The 17,759-nt window shown below is 44.3% G+C and overlaps 2 protein-coding genes across 5 annotated transcripts in view; one reads left to right on the top strand and one right to left on the bottom strand.

Moving 5' to 3' along the window:
* LOC134983201 (oocyte zinc finger protein XlCOF7.1-like) overlaps window positions 1-2,728 on the top strand; it is a 55,987-nt gene extending 53,259 nt beyond the window's left edge. For 3 of the 4 annotated variants that reach the window (XM_063948941.1, XM_063948942.1, XM_063948940.1), the window contains exon 7: window positions 403-2,728. In XM_063948941.1, the coding sequence (XP_063805011.1) occupies window positions 403-1,370 (968 nt within the window). In that variant the 3' untranslated portion in view covers window positions 1,371-2,728. The remainder of the gene's footprint in view (window positions 1-402) is intronic. The other variant, XM_063948943.1, reaches the window with a different exon arrangement.
* LOC134983203 (zinc finger protein 850-like) overlaps window positions 1-17,759 on the bottom strand; it is a 147,076-nt gene that overhangs the window by 105,650 nt on the left and 23,667 nt on the right. The gene's annotated exons all lie outside the window — the stretch shown is intronic.

Below are 17,759 nucleotides of genomic sequence, written 5' to 3'. Positions count from 1 at the left end.
GCCAAGCATCTGACTAGCCTTCCTCATTGCTTTGTTACATTGCTTACCTGCCTTTAAGTCATCTGAAATAGTGAATCCTAGATCCCTTTCCTCCTCAGTAGTTTTCAGTATAGCGCCATTAATACTATATTTAGCCTTTGGATTTTTGAGACCCAAGTGCATGATTTTGCATTTGTCACCTCTAGTAATCCCACATGAGCGTCCATGTCACCTCTAGTAATCCCACATGAGCGTTCAGTGTTGATCAAGCTCCAGTCTAAGCATCCTAGCTTTTTTGTTTTTTAATAAACATAAAAGCAATGATTTCAGGTAAAAAATGTCAGTTATAGAATTATATATTGTGTCCTGTAACACCCTGGGTCTTGTCTACTCATTTTATGTATTAATGTATTTTATTTCCAGCAGATGGACACACAAGCAGGAACATCTCAGAAGGACATCTAATGTTATCCCTGGATTCTGAAATAACCGATAACGACAGTAGACAGGATTCTCCAGGAGCTAACCCCATTACCCCAATTATACATCCAGCTCTATCAGCTGATCCCTCTGATCCTGGGAAATGTTCTCCTGATCACTCTGATATTGGTGCATCTGTTACAGCTCTGAGAGTAGATACAGTGTTTCCCTGTTCTATAGATGCCAAATATTTTACACAGAACACAAAGCGTATTACCAATCAGCCAGCTAAGGCAGGTAAGAAGCCATTTCCATGTTTTGAGTGTGGGAAATGTTTTACATATAAATCAAATCTTGTTACACATAAGAGAACTCACACAGGTGAGAAGCCATATTCCTGTTCTGAGTGTAGGAAATGTTTCGCACAGAAATCAGCTCTTGTTGAACATGAGAGAAGTCACACAGGTGAGAAGCCATATTCCTGTTCTGAGTGTAGGAGATGTTTTGCAACAAAATCACATCTTGTTATACATCAGAGAAGTCACACAGGTGAGATGCCATTTTCCTGTTCTGAGTGTGGGAAATGTTTTGCAACAAAATCACATCTTGTTTTACATCAGAGAAGTCACACAGGTGAGAAGTCGTATTCCTGTTCTGAGTGTGGGAAATGTTTTGCACAGAAATCAAATCTTGTTAGACATCAGAGAAGTCACACAGGTGAGAAGCCGTATTCCTGTTCTGCGTGTAAGAAATGTTTTGCACAGAAATCAGTTCTTGTTACACATCAGAGAAGTCACACAGGTGAGAGGCCGTATTCCTGTTCTGAGTGTGGGAAATGTTTTGCACAGAAATCAAATCTTGTTACACATCAGAGAAGTCACACAGGTGAGAAGCCGTTTTCCTGTTCTGAGTGTGGGAAATGTTTTGCATGGAAATCACAACTTGTTACACATCAGCGATTTCACAGATGAGAAGCCATTTTCATGCTGTGAGAGAAATAAATCCGCTCTTGTTGAACATATTAGACATTACCAAAGTACAGAACCATTTCAATCTTCTGGAGTATAATTATCACTGTCGTGCAATGTTCCTCAAGGGTGAATCCGATCTCCTATGCTTTATAAAATATACATGCTACCACAGGGTGATATAATCAGACGTCATGGCCTGGTCTACCACTGCTATGCAGATTACCTGCTTTTTGCTCCATGTACTGAGAACCTAATACCAATAAATGGTTGTCTAGCTGAGCGCCAGGGGTGGATGATGCCAGTTGGCTGTGACTCAGTCTTTGTGAAACATAATAGAAGCTCACCAACAAAGGACAAGACTACAGCTTTACCAACCATCTGGATTTATGCTTTGGTGTTCAGAATTGCAAAATACTGAACATGTGCTGAATCTTTGTGTTGTCCTGGTATGTGGCTGACACAGACATCAGGTATCTGCCACATACAAATCCTCATTCTTCCATCTGTGGACCATAGCCAGAATCAAGCACTTGATTCCCTCAGAAGTTCATAGACTACTGCAATGCCATCTACCTGGGTCACCCAGCAAAAGAATTACAGAGCTTGCAGCTAGTACAGAATGCAGCAGCCAAGCTGTTACCTGACCAGCCCGTTCCTGCCGCATAACATCCATTCTCTACTCCCTTCACCGGCTGCCTGTAAGATGACAAATCTATTTCATAATTGGCTAACTGACCTTCCCAGCCCAACATTACATGGTCCAAGGAACTAGAAGCAGCTCCTGCCTCCTTACTGCCCTGCTTGCTTGCTTCTACAGATGGACTGTTACCAGCAGTACCAAGAATCTCCTGTCATTCATTTAAGGGTTGAACTTTTAGCTTTGCAGCCCTGACCATGGAACGTACTGCCTTGCACAGTCCAAGAGGCCACCACTCTAGAGACCTTCACAAGCAGACTGATGACTGTTACTCACACTTTTCATTAATGTACCTCTGTTTACTTCCTAAATAATACATCCCAAATGCTTAGGTCTTTTTTCTGCTGTTTATTTTGTATCTTGTGCTTTGTGTAAATGTGAATGTCTAATACCAGTTTCCACAATCTGTATTGCTGCACGACAATATGGCGGCCATTGGAACGTGTTTTCACTTCTAGTTTGCCTAACTTGTTGCAGTCACTCATCTTGATAAGGAGTGCCGAGTGTTTTCAGATACAAGATCCTATCCATATATACCCTGTACATTATCATGTGCATTAGAGTCACCCGGGTTCCATCTGCGGTGGTTTGTTGTATGTTACATCTATATGGTGCGGATACTCCCCTGTATTTCATAATAAAAGCTTTTGTTTGCATCTAATTATTACATTAAAGCTTTTATTTTTTATTCTGTTTTATATTCCCGTCAGAGTAATTACGCCATAATGTCTAATCTCGGAGTGGACCCCAGAAGATGTAAAGAAACCGTGTAAGTGTTCCATCATTCTGTTACGTGTAAGCATACAGGTAAGTGATGGCACGGTGGTCACTGACCGTCACATTCAGGTGGTATAATGGAAGTGGGACTATCTGGGCTTATTCTAGTCTACTGCAGAAATAAAAAAAATCAGCCTTTATCCTGCTTAAAAAAATTACAAAGCCCATAAATCAAGCTTGGTCGGACAAGACAAGTCACATTAATGGTGGCACATCATATAGGCTGAGGACCCATGCTTCTGTTATATATGGCATAACCCTCTGTCGAAAAAAACCTTCCCTTCACCATTCACAATGTCCACCATTGCCCCTTCAGAAGGGACACAACTTTCCTTTGCTTGGTTCACCTCCTCCTCTACAGAGCCCAGGACCACCTCCATGACCATTTCATGTTTATCTGGAAGCCAGGCATCTGGGAGGTTCATGGCCTGAGATGACCACAGAACCACCAGGTAGTGGGCAAGAAGAATCCACAGCCGCCTGAGGAACTGGAGAGTCCAAGGATCCACCCCACATGAGGCAGAGAAGGGTCAACCACAGGGACTGGCTCACCTATTTCCTTCCTAAAAGCTGCTCTTTACCCAGTTTGGTACCTGTGGGCTCCCACTCCAATTTCCCTTGAGAGTCCTTACCCTCACTAATCCCCTCTGAACCTACTAGTTCCTTCACCTTCCAACCACTCCTCCTTTTTAAGCTTTTCACCACCTGCTGTGTGAGTCCCATCCAACTCCTCCATTCCTTGACTCATTGGTGTAGCAACCCCCTTCTCCCCCCCCCCACCACACTGCTACACTGCAGTTAAACTGTGAGACTTGCTGCTAGCAGTACTCACTACTCAGCACACACACTCACATCATGATTACACAGCTGTGCCAGAGACACTGTCTCACTGACAAATAATAAATAAATAAAATAAAGGAATAAGAGACAATAAACAAATAAAAACAAATATATATAAATAAATGGATAGGATAAGGATAAATTTAGTACAAATACAGGGACTCAACAATAAAATGCAGTAATGGACAAAGGAAGACAATCAGTTATACAACACAGTGGGAAAAGCTAATAGGGAATGTTAATACTTATCTGCTCCCTGCTCCATTGATCTGTGAAGTTGTTCTCCCCGGCTGCAGACTCCCTTCCCCACCAGCTGCTGGCTCCCTCCGGCCTCTGCTTCCTCCTGACTATTGTCTCTCCCCGGCCGCTGGCTTCCCCCTTGCTGCCGGCTTCTGGCTCCACCGGCTCGCGGTTCTAGCACCTTGTCGCTCCATCCTCGTGTGCGTCCTTGTGTGTGCGCGCCCAATGTCACTTCCGGTTCCAGTCGCTTGATGCTCTATCAGTAATAGGTTTCTCCTACATACTTGAAATGTATTTGTAGTTGATTATGTGCTCATATTGCTGATTATACTAATGTATAACCTGTGACTGCTGAATTTACTAAAATTCTGTCAGTTTTTTTCTGACTATTCCGATCTTCAATGCTTGTGCAAAGCAAGGTAGGGTCGGATTTTATGTCACTTTAACAAAATTTTAAGTGATTACAGTCACAAATTGTGTAGTACACTGTGCAAGTGTCTGATTATTTATCATGTCTAAGAGCGGCAAGGGTGAGGAAAATACACTCACAGCAGCACCAATACTCATCATGTTTGTCAAAGCTGGGCTAACCTCTCAGGATCTGGTTCAGAAACATAGTTTTAGCTCTCATCAAAGTCTTGACAAATCCAAGGAGGACACAGGTGCAAGTTGAACCCACATGGGCTACCTTTTTATAGACAATATCCAGTGTAGCTAGGCGGATAATTCCAACTTCTGTACCAGGGTTAGGTTACACTACTAACCCTTACATGCAGCATTCCACCTGGGGTTTATCACATCCAGCAGGGGAAGCAGCAGCCTCACAACAAAAACAGGCTGAAAGGACAGTGGTAAGTAAATCACATAGACATGAAACAATATCTTTACAGTCTACACATGCTTCAGATGAGGATTCGTTGGAGAATGAAGACTCATTACACTCTGGTTCTGCATACGAAGCTGAGGCGGAAGGTCTCAGCTCAGTGGACGTATCTGAGTTAATTAATGCGATGAAAGCCATTCTATCCTTAGAATAATCAGCAGAGCCTGTGTTAAAATCCAAGTCACCTGTGTTTAAATGTCCCAAAACAGTCAGGACTGAGTTTCCTGGGTCAGGACAGCTGAAGGAAATTTATAGAAGAGGCTTTGGTTACACCCAGTAAGAAATTTAGAATTCCAAGGAAATGGAATTCCAGTTATCCTCTTCTGGCTGAGGACTGTTTAAACAGGGAGGTGGCCCCCAAAGTAGATACGCATGTAATTCTATTAGTGGGAATATCCACATTACCTCTGCCTTCAACATCATTAAATGGTGTCATGGATAGGAGAGTTGATGGTTTTTGGTAAAAAAAAATATTTTGCCCCGTCTGGGGCAATCATAAGATCAATCAAAGCTTCAGCCTGGCTGGCAAAAGCAGTGGCTGCCTGGGCTGATGCATTGGAAATGGTTCTTTCAATTGCATATAGAGAGCAAAAATTTCATGTAGCATATATCAAACAGGTTGCAATGAATATGGGTACTATTGCCTCTCAGGCATCAGCTTCAGCAGTAGCCGCTCGCAGAGTGGTTTGGCTACGTACATGGAAAGCTGATTCAGAATCCAAAAAGGTTTTGGAGTGTTTACCTTTTACTGGAGATATTCTTTTTGGTAAAGAATTAACCAGTATCTTGGAGTCAGAAGCAGACTCCAAAAAAGTGAAGTTTCCTTCCACATGCAAATTCAAGCCTAAAATTCCGGCTTTTCAGCCCTTTCTGTCTCAAGGGAAAACAAAAAGAAAAGGAGATGGTAAACAGTCCCAATACAACAAGTCTGGTGTTAAAGCCGAATTATAATAATAATAGAGAGTTCTCCGTTGTGATGATATTCAGCATATAGAATTTATTATCAAAGAGGGAACCACACCCAATATTCTGCGCAGAGGAGCGTGGACCAAGACAGAATTCATCAATGAGCCTGTGTCTTTAGAACACTGACTTTACATTATTTATACCATAACATTATACAATTATTCAGAGCTTATTTACACACAAGGCGTACATATAGATTAAATCATGGAGATACATTGGTTGATGAACAATTAGGGGAAATGCCAAATATGGTCAGATTAGCTAATTAAAGAGAGTGGTTTTATCCATAAGATGGCAGACTTGTCCATGAATCTTGAATCTCCTATACATAACAATTAGGTTCTCTAATAGGCTTCGTTGTCATAAAGGTCATTCTTGTTCATAATAACGTGTTGTTATCCAAAGTGAAGGTCCATCAGATATTCCATGATATGTCCTTGTTCTGCCACAAAGTCTCATACAATATCATTGAGCACTCGTTATCTACACACAGGCCTTGCTACTAGCCACATAAACACCTAATCAAATGATGCTCAAGGGTTGAGGGAGAATATTACTCTGTGCATAGTAACTCTATACTAAAAGAAGACACTGTTTAAGGGAACATTAGAATACCAAGAATCATAGCACAATTAATGAGACAATACAGGATATTTGATATAACTTCAACATTCCACTGTTTTGTTTAATCTCTAAACAACTATCATATAATAAATCAAATACTCACCATGTGTAAATTATTTGTCTGGTGATGAGTGTAGTAGTGTGAGATGTGAGATAGAATAAGGAAAACCCGTTCTCTGGATACAATCGCTGTGTATCTATAGTCTCCTAATATTGGGGTATATTACCATTTCTCATTATGGGGTTCTCAACCTAATTGGTTGTCTGAACTGTTTAAATAAACAGCTCATAAGTAATTCTTAACATATCATTTCATTTGTGGATGACTCAAATCGTGAGATAGTTTAAACATAAATGAAGTAGTAGAAGCACGTATCATGTAAAAGCCTGTTATTGAAAGGTGGATTGAAAAGAACCTCACTGTAGCCGATTTATTTATACATTGTTTCTTATCCAATTGCTACATACTCTGACATTGATTGTAGCTGATACGTCTTAAATCCTTCCCTTCACAGAGGGAGATCAGGCTGCGGTGTAACACATTTGTTACAGTGTTGCTATGCAGTTCTCCTGCTGGCAGTATTGTAATGATTGGGTATATGTAATTGCGGTCGAATTGCCGCAAATGTCGAAAAACGGGGCATTTTAAATTCGACAATGCAATATAGTACTTTTCGACAAAAAAACGGACATTTCAGATTCGACTTTTTGAAATTCGACAGTTGTTAAATTCGATATGTCTGCAGTGGTAAAAACGCGGCTTTTCGACAAAAGTATATTCAATTGAAGAATGTCGATTCGACAACAGTGCTTTTCGACAGTCATTTCGTCAATTTCATTCCGCCTCACTTTGCTGGCGGAATCTAATAAAAAATTTAAAAACATGTTTTTTTGGTTTTGTTTTTATTGCTAATAGCATATCTATTTATATTAGAAGGGATTATGTACCTGGTTTGTCTATTAGGAGCCACAAGTATTATTTATATATATTTTAAAAGAATATATATTTTTTAACTGACTAAAATAGAGAGAGCATGGTTTTCCCCATGTGATATGTGTCCTTATGGCATGCTATATCACATGTGATCTTACTTATATTTCTGACACTATATAGTCATTAAATTCCGTGATATGGAATATTAATGAAGGAGGCACTAATACATATATTTGTTAGGTCTCATGCCAATTAATATGCATATAGACCAGCTAACACAGGTATATCACCAGGGCCGGCACAAGGGTATTGTGCGCCGTGGGCAGGCGATGGGGGCGTGGCTTCATACAGGGGGCGTTGTCACTTACGCCCCCTGTACAGTAGTAGCACCGATGAAATGATGTGCGGTGCGCGATGATGGCATTGCGCACCGCACAGCAAAGGTCCTCTCCATGAAGGGAAACTAGAAGCTTCGTGTCTAGTTCCCTTCGTGGAGAGGACCATTGCTGTGCGGTGCGCGATGACGTCATCGCGCACCGCACAGTAAACGTCCTCTCCACGAAGGGAAACTAGACGCTACGCAACTAGTTCCCTTCACGGCGGGAGACAGCGGCAGCGGGGGGCAGACGGCACATCAGCAGCGGATCTTGCCATGGTGCGGCGCCCTCCGGACGGCGCCGGTGCCCTCCGGAAGACGGTGACGGTGCCCTCCGGAAGGCGGCGCCCCGGGCAAAAGTCCTGCTTGCCCGTGGCAAGATCCGCTACTGTATATCACGCAGAGCTGTAACTAGACTTTTTGGTGCTCTGTGCCAGAGAGAGAATTGGTGCTCCCCCCCCTTACATTTTTCCAATTGGGACATAAGGCGCATGACTCGTTGGAAAGGGGCATGACAATGCTATGACATCCTTTCCACATTATATATATAATAGACAGAGAAAGCTTGTTGTTATTTAGTTACAATACCCTTTATTAATTAACACATTTCAATATACTGCCATACCCAGGATTCAAACCTATAACCTGTTGAATTTGAATCAAACACCCTACTCATTGAGCTATTTGATCCTGCATAAAAACTATGTACACTATACGAAGCTACTGTAAGATTATAAAAACATAATCAGCATTGCAATTGAGCAGTTCTATGTAGTGTGCAGCCACACATGCAATCTCTTGCAGCCACACACTACATAGATCTGCTCAGCCGCAATGCTGATCATTTTTTCACAAAGTACAAGGTAAGCTTCAAATAGAATTCTCTAGCTTAGAATTATCTACCTTTCTATGCAAGGGCAGATAGCTCAATGAATAAACTGTCTGACTGCAGTGCCACAGGCAGTGGGTTTGAATTCCGGGTATGTCAGCATTTTGAAATGTAATAAAGGACAGTGTGACTGAATAACAAAGAAATCTCAAGTTAAGTTTATGAATGTTGTTTAGGTGTTAGCGACAGAAGGCGACAAGGTAGGAGACAGGTGCAGTCAGGAGATGCTGGGCTTCAAAAAGAGGGGAAGCTGCAAGTGAAAGTAATTAAAGTAGATAATTGACAAGTGCCACCAACAGTGCCCCCTAGCCTGCAGCGCTATGTGCGGTGCCCCCTCCGCACACACCTAGCTACAGCCCTGATATCACGTATTACATTGATTCAATTACACTCATATGTGAGACTCCGTATTTCTGAGAAAGCCTATCATAGGAAATGTTCTCAAGGAGCCATTAAATCACAGATATGCTGTGCTGTGCTAGTTCCACCACATGAAGTTTACTATATATCGCGGATAACCTGAGGTGCGTATGTGCTAACCAATCTTCAAGTATTGTCTCACTTTACATCCCATATGTCACAACTGAGGGCCTGAGCTGATGGGAGGCAGCCTCAGTTGTAGGGGCTGAGATGTAACGGAACCTGGGAGGTTGTATCAGACCCCTAGACATGTAAGTAACATGTAGAATAACTGCCCGAAGGCGTGACCACGACAACCAGGATAAAAGTCAATGATGTTTATTATGACAAACTCCGTAACACAGCAGCAGTAAAAGGAAACCTAAAAGTCAACAGAGGATAAATACAATTCCTGGGTACTACAGGGTGGCAAGGGCCACAGGCACTGGTAGTGTGAGACAGTTCTTATAATCTTCTAGTTGGAAAGTCCTTACCAGGCCTGACTGTAGCAATGGAGAGAACCCAGGATCGTACCAGCTGGTGTTCCAGGAAAGGCTGGGCTGCTGAAGATAAAACGGCTGCTGTGGATACTGGCTGGAACCAGACTGTTGTTGGTACGGAGTGGATACTGGCTGGAACCAGTTAAATAATAAACAACTTTGAGAGCGATGAAATAATAATACCGGTGGAGAGTGGTAAACTGCAGAAAGGACACCGGCCCTTTAAGAGAAGCTGTACACTGCTGGAAGCTGGGCTGGAAGCAGGTGATTGACTTGAGAGCGATGAAATAATAATGAAGTTTGGAGTTTGAGAGCAGTGAAATAATAATACCGGTGGAGAGTGGTAAACTGCAGAAAAGGACACCGGCCCTTTAAGAGAAGCTGTACACTGCTGGAAGCTGGGCTGGAAGCAGGTGATTGTTTGAGAGCGGTGAAATAATAATACCGGTGGAGAGTGGTAAACTGCAGAAAAGGACACCGGCCCTTTAAGAGAAGCTGTACACTGCTGGAAGCTGGGCTGGAAGCAGGTGATTGTTGTAGCTGGAAACAGGTGAGTCCAGAATGGATCGGAGAGTCAGGCTACACCGCAGATGGAATGCTGGTGCGGGTCTCTATAGCAGAAGTCTGGAGACAGGAGCTGGAACCTGGAAGACAACCACAGGAGAGAGACAAACTGCAACTAGGTTAGACAACCAAAGCACTGACGCCTTCCTTGCTCAGGCACAGCTTACTTATACCTGCAGCAAGGAAGGGGTTGGCTAGGCAATTATGCAAATCAACAATACAGACAGCAGATTGGTGGAAATGATCAGATGACAAAATCCAAGATGGCTGCGCCCATGCAGACACTTGGAGGGAAGTTTGGTTTGTAATCCATGTGAGAATTGAAACAGTAATGGCGACGCCGGCCACAGGAGACAGGAGACGCCAGACTGACAAGCGCACATTTAACCACGCGGGCACAGCGGAGGCCGCGGCTGATGAAATCACCACTCTGACATTCTGCATGTGGAAACTCAGGAACAGCGGGATCCGGTCCTGGAACGCTGAGCCAGCCTTAGGGGGCATCTGAAGGGTAAGTAATGGCGTCCAGATACCCGGATCGTGACAGCACCCCCCCCTTTAGGAGTGGCCCCAGGACACTTCTTAGGCTTTAAAGGAAACTTTGCATGGAAATTTCGGACCAAGGCAGGAGCATGGACGTCTGAGGCATTGGTCCAAGAGCGTTCTTCAGGACCATAGCCCTTCCAGTCAATGAGGTATTGTAACTGACCGTAACGGAAACGTGAGTCCAAAATCTTGGCCACCTCGTACTCGACTCCCCGTTGAGTCTGAACTTTGGGAGCTGGAGGAAGTGCGGAATGAAACTGATTCAGGATCAGCGGTTTCAACAAAGAAACATGAAAAGTCCTGGGTATTTTCAAGAAGGATGGTAACTGTAACCTGTAGGCAACAGGATTGATGACTTGTTCAATCTTGAAGGGTCCGATGTAGCGAGGTGCAAATTTCATGCTGGGAACTCTCAACCTCAAATTCTTCGTGGACAACCACACACGATCACCCACCTTGAGAGCAGGAACCGCTCTACGCTTCCTATCGGCAAGCTTCTTATACCTGAATGAGGCTTTAAGCAGGGCTGCGCGGACGTTCCTCCAGTTATTTGAAAACTGACGCAAGGTGACATCCACTGCTGGAACAGAAGTTGCGGGAAGCGGTTGGAATTCTGGGACTTTAGGGTGGAATCCATAATTAATGAAGAATGGTGTAGAAGAAGATGAAGAATGGTATTGATTGTTGTGGCTGAACTCGGCCCAAGGAAGGAGTTGAACCCAGTCATCTTGAGAGGAAGACACATATATACGGAGGAAGGCCTCCAAGTCCTGATTCACCCTCTCGGTTTGACCATTGGTCTGAGGATGGTAAGCCGTGGAAAACTTTAACTTGACTTGGAGGGCTTGACACAAACTTCGCCAAAATTTGGCTACAAATTGTACTCCACGATCCGAGATGATCTCTTCAGGAAGACCGTGAAGTCGGAATATAAACACTTGAACCAACTTGGAAGCTGACGGAAGACCGGTGAGAGGAATGAAATGTGCCATCTTGGTGAACCGGTCAACTACCACCCAGATGGTATTAAACTTGTTGCAGATAGGTAGATCGGAAACAAAGTCCATCGACAAATGGGTCCATGGTCGACGGGGAACAGATAATGGAACCAGTTTCCCCGCAGGCGACTGGCGGGAGACTTTGTGTTGGGCACACTTTGGGCAGGAGGCAATAAATTCCATAACGTCCTTCTTCAGAGTTGGCCACCAGTAGGACCTAGAAATAAATTCAAGGGTTTTCTGAATGCCTGTATGTCCAGCAAAACGGGAAGCATGGACCCAATGCATGAGCTTCTTCCTTAGAACTGGCTTAACAAAACTTTTCCCTGGTGGAGGCGTAGAGTCCATCCCTACCGTGGAGAATGCCAACGGATTAATAATAGGATGCTTGTCTGCAGACTCGGACTCATTTTCTTGCTCCCATGAGCGGGAAAGGGCATCGGCCTTACGATTCTGAGAACCCGGACAGAACTGGAGTTTAAAGTCAAACCTAGAGAAGAAAAGTGCCCATCTGGCCTGACGAGGATTCAGACATTGTGCGCCTTTGAGATATAAAAGATTTTTGTGGTCGGTGAGTATGGTGATTGAGTGGGAAGCTCCCTCCAACAGGTATCTCCACTCCCCCAGAGCAAGCTTGATGGCTAGCAACTCCTGATCGCCAATGGCATAGTTGCGCTCAGCTGGGGAGAACTTCCGGGAGAAGAAACTGCAAGGATGTAGATGTCCATCTTTGGCCCTCTGGGATAACACTGCTCCTACTCCAACGGAGGAGGCGTCTACCTCTAAGATAAAAGGAGAGTCGGTGTCAGGCTGTTTCAGAACTGGTGCAGAGATGAACCGTTGCTTCAGAAGGTGAAAGGCCTGTGTAGCTTCCTCGGACCACTTGTACGAATTAGCACCTTTCTTGGTTAATGCAGTGATAGGCGCCACAATGGTGGAAAAGTCTCGTATAAATTTTCTATAATAATTGGCGAACCCTAAGAACCTCTGGACCCCTTTGAGGCTTAAGGGTATAGGCCAATTCTGGATTGCTTGGAGTTTCTCAGGATCCATCTCTAGTCCGGAACCGGACACAATGTAACCTAGAAACGGAATGGTTTTAACTTCAAACACACACTTCTCCAATTTACAATAGAGGTGATTGACACGGAGACGGGAAAGAACCTCTTTTACCCAGAAACGATGATCTTCGAGATTATTAGCAAAGATGAGGATGTCGTCTAGATAAACCACGACATGGCGGTACAAGATGTCCCTGAAGATCTCATTCACGAAGTGCTGGAAGACTGCTGGAGCGTTGCTCAATCCGAAGGGCATGACGAGGTACTCATAATGTCCGTCACGGGTGTTAAAGGCGGTCTTCCACTCGTCACCCTCACGGATTCGGATGAGATTGTAGGCACCCCTCAAGTCCAGCTTTGTGAAAATGGTTGCACCACTAACTCTATCAAAGAGCTCGGTAATCAGGGGTAAAGGGTATCGGTTCTTGACGGTAATGTCGTTCAGACCTCTGTAGTCGATGCACGGACGCAGACCACCGTCTTTCTTCTTAACGAAGAAGAAGCCTGCGCCGGCTGGAGAAGAAGATGGTCGGATGAAACCCTTCGCCAGGTTCTCTTTGATGTACTCTTCCATGGAGTGTGTCTCGGGCAGAGACAATGGATAAGTTCGGCCTCGCGGTGGAACCTTCCCTGGAATGAGGTCGATTGGGCAGTCCCATTCTCTATGAGGAGGAAGGATATCAGCAGAGGCTTTACTGAACACATCCGTGAAGTCTTGATATGGAGGAGGCGGAACATCAGTTGACCTGGGGAAGGAAGAACAAACAGGAAGAACTTTGGCTAAACACGTCTCAGCACAGGAGGGACCCCATGCCAGTATTTGCGTAGTCGTCCAGTCAATTGATGGGTTGTGGAGACGGAGCCATGGAAGGCCTAAAACCACTGGATGTGTGGCTCTTGGAATCACTAAAAAAGAAATATACTCAGAATGAAGAACTCCCACTCTCAGATGAACTGGAAGAGTCCTTAAGGAAATGACTGCGTCAAAAATGTTGCTGCCATCCACGGCAGTCAAAGAGATGGACGAGGACAGCCTCTTGGTGTGTAGGGAACACCGTTTAACAAAAGCTTCGGTTATGAAATTCCCAGCTGCTCCGGAATCAAGGAGGGCAATGACGTTCCTGTAACGTTGAGCAATTTGGAGCGACACTGGGAGGTTACAGTCATGAGGAGATGGAGAGGAGATCATTACTCCTAGCCGGCCCTCTCCTTGGCGAGCTAGGATCTGGAGTTTCCCGGACGTTTGGGACAGGCATTGATAGTGTGCGACGGAGCTGCACAGTAGAGGCAGAGAGACTCAGAGAGACGTCTTCGGCGCTCAGCGGGAGATAGACGGGAACGACTAATTTGCATAGGCTCATCCTTGGATGGAGATGATTGACGAGGAGGAGGAGCAGAAGATTTAGGAGTAGATGATCTTCCTCGCTCGGTTGCTCTCTCTCTAAAGCGTAGATCAACCTTCGTGCAAAGAGAAATTAGCTCATCCAACTTAGAGGGCAAGTCTCTGGTAGCTAACTCATCCTTGATGCGTTCTGATAAGCCATGCCAGAATGCAGCATACAGGGCCTCGTCATTCCATGCCAGTTCGGATGCCAGGATTTTAAACTGTATAAGATACTGTCCCACAGTACGTGTTCCCTGGCGTAAACGAAGAATCTCAGATGAAGCAGATGTTATCCGGCCTGGCTCGTCGAAGATGCGCCTGAATGTAGCTACAAAGTCAGTATAGGAGGATAGCAGGGGATCAGACTTCTCCCATAAAGGTGATGCCCAGTCAAGGGCTGAGCCACTGAGAAGGGAGATGACATAGGCAATTTTGGTACGGTCACTGAAGAAATTGCCAGGTAGAAGCTCAAAGTGGATTTCACATTGATTGAGAAATCCCCTGCAGAACCTTGGAGATCCATCAAATTTTGCTGGCGTTGGAAGATGAAGATGTGGACTGGAAATGGGTAAGGTGGGTGGGGTTACAGCTGGTGTCACTGTAGTGGACGCACCGGACGTGCCAGGTCCACGGAGGGTCGTTTGAATCCCATCCAGCCGTGTAGAGAGATCCTGGAGACAGCGGATGATGTGGCCCTGTGCAGCCTCCTGATGTTCAAGTCGGGCTGCCAGTTCTTGCATCGGCCTGGCCGCTTGATCCTGGTCTCCGGCTGGATTCATCTGGTCAGTGCTTACTGTCACAACTGAGGGCCTGAGCTGACGGGAGGCAGCCTCAGTTGTAGGGGCTGAGATGTAACGGAACCTGGGAGGTTGTATCAGACCCCTAGACATGTAAGTAACATGTAGAATAACTGCCCGAAGGCGTGACCACGACAACCAGGATAAAAGTCAATGATGTTTATTATGACAAACTCCGTAATACAGCAGCAGTAAAAGGAAACCTAAAAGTCAACAGAGGATAAATACAATTCCTGGGTACTACAGGGTGGCAAGGGCCACAGGCACTGGTAGTGTGAGACAGTTCTTATAATCTTCTAGTTGGAAAGTCCTTACCAGGCCTGACTGTAGCAATGGAGAGAACCCAGGATCGTACCAGCCGGTGTTCCAGGAAAGGCTGGGCTGCTGAAGATAAAACGGCTGCTGTGGATACTGGCTGGAACCAGACTGTTGTTGATACGGAGTGGATACTGGCTGGGACCAGTTAAATAATAAACGAACTTGAGAGCGATGAAATAATAATGAAGTTTGGAGTTTGAGAGCGGTGAAATAATAATACCGGTGGAGAGTGGTAAACTGCAGAAAAGGACACCGGCCCTTTAAGAGAAGCTGTACACTGCTGGAAGCTGGGCTGGAAGCAGGTGATTGTTTGAGAGCGGTGAAATAATAATACCGGTGGAGAGTGGTAAACTGCAGAAAAGGACACCGGCCCTTTAAGAGAAGCTGTACACTGCTGGAAGCTGGGCTGGAAGCAGGTGATTGTTGTAGCTGGAAACAGGTGAGTCCAGAATGGATCGGAGAGTCAGGCTACACCGCAGATGGAATGCTGGTGCGGGTCTCTATAGCAGAAGTCTGGAGACAGGAGCTGGAACCTGGAAGACAACCACAGGAGAGAGACAAACTGGAACTAGGTTAGACAACCAAAGCACTGACGCCTTCCTTGCTCAGGCACAGCTTACTTATACCTGCAGCAAGGAAGGGGTTGGCTAGGCAATTATGCAAATCAACAATACAGACAGCAGATTGGTGGAAATGATCAGATGACAAAATCCAAGATGGCTGCGCCCATGCAGACACTTGGAGGGAAGTTTGGTTTGTAATCCATGTGAGAATTGAAACAGTAATGGCGACGCCGGCCACAGGAGACGGGAGACGCCAGACTGACAAGCGCACATTTAACCACGCGGGCACAGCGGAGGCCGCGGCTGATGAAATCACCACTCTGACATTCTGCATGTGGAAACTCAGGAACAGCGGGATCCGGTCCTGGAACGCTGAGCCAGCCTTAGGAGGCATCTGAAGGGTAAGTAATGGCGTCCAGATACCCAGATCGTGACACCATAGATAAACTAGATTGGTTGTCATTCATTTGGATATTTCTGGTCGTATTGTTACACAATTCTTTACATCATTAGATTAAATGTAAACATTTTTCACAGTGAATTAAGCAGGCATATCAATGCTGCTTTGAAATGCCACTCGACGTGCACGTTTCACACCAGCTTCGTCAGGACAAACCCGATTGCTCTACCTAGAATGACTATAAAGGAAAGGAAAGCCAATCGCGGACGGGTGTGTGAGCATGTGATCGCGCATCACATCGTCCTCTCCAAGGCTCCTATTTACTTCTGCAGCACTGATTGTCTCACACATGTCATGTGTCTAAAACGTTGAATCCTGGTAGATGATTGAATCCATAAATGTTTGGGCACATCGGGTAAGTGATCAATTTCTCAAATGAGGGAATCCCATGAGAGCTATTGATTAATAAAATGTATCATGGTGTGCATCGAGATCTTAATTCCCCATCATTGAAAGGTAAGTGGCTATTGTTATATTTTATCTCTTAAATCTCAGGGCATCATCACTTGGATTTGTGAATAAATGAGTGTAACAGGTAAGTAGTCTATTGCTCAGAAGGGAGAATTCTGGGTACACAATGGGTCACATGATGGTATGCATCAAAATCACATTTTTACCTAATGTATGTTCAATCTTCAAAAATAAGGTAAGTAACTTATTTTCCTTTAGCCCTTTTGGATACTGGTATCCCATTAAGGATGCCATTGACCCTCAAACCTGAGAAGATCTCCATCTGTGTCCCCACCTCAGATGTTCATCTCAAAGTGTCTACTACCCAATGCCTAATGGTCTGTGTGGACTTATTTGAATGCTAGCCTCAAATAGGTTACATACTCATGTATTCCCTGCATAGGTGAATAAATTCTATGTTAAAGTATATCCAGGGCTCTTCCCTAAAACACCACATCTAATAATTAATATGTTACTATATACTCCTGCTATATGGATCAAATCTGAAGTTAGCAATACAGGTATTGATAATATGCATAAAATGTGGGACACGTACAGGAATCTAGCCCCTACAATGGATTTATAAGTACAAATCATCCCCTAAATATATATGAAATAGACATATGTCTATTAATATATAATAATGAATGTGATCTCAAAATACCCTCAACTGAATCCATGTATATATATGGACACAACAAGTAAGTAATCAATTTCTCAAGAGAGAGAATCCTAGAAAGACAAAAAAACAATAAGTCATATGATGGTATATTCAGAATCATAGTTCCCCAATTATAAAAAAGATAGGTAGCTGTCTTTTAGATTTGATCTCTCAAATCCCAGGGGATCATCACTTGAACTTGTGAGTAGGTGGACGTATCCAGCAGGTAATCATTTACTCAAAAGGGAAAACTCCTGGATACACACTGGATCTCATAATGGTATACAACAGGATCACGTTTTCTCCTGATGTACGTTCAATCTTACAAAAAAGGTAAGTAACTGTTGTTTTCATTCAGACCTCTTGGATGTTGACATCCCATTAGGAATATAATTTGGCTCTCAAACCTAAGGAGATTGCCATCTATATCCCCCACCTCGAATATTCGTCTCAAAGTATCTC

Source organism: Pseudophryne corroboree, assembly GCF_028390025.1.
Source record: "Pseudophryne corroboree isolate aPseCor3 chromosome 3 unlocalized genomic scaffold, aPseCor3.hap2 SUPER_3_unloc_10, whole genome shotgun sequence".
NCBI lineage: Eukaryota > Metazoa > Chordata > Amphibia > Anura > Myobatrachidae > Pseudophryne > Pseudophryne corroboree.
The sequence above is the reverse complement of the archived record's forward strand: the minus strand, read 5'-3'. Positions and strand labels throughout refer to the sequence as shown.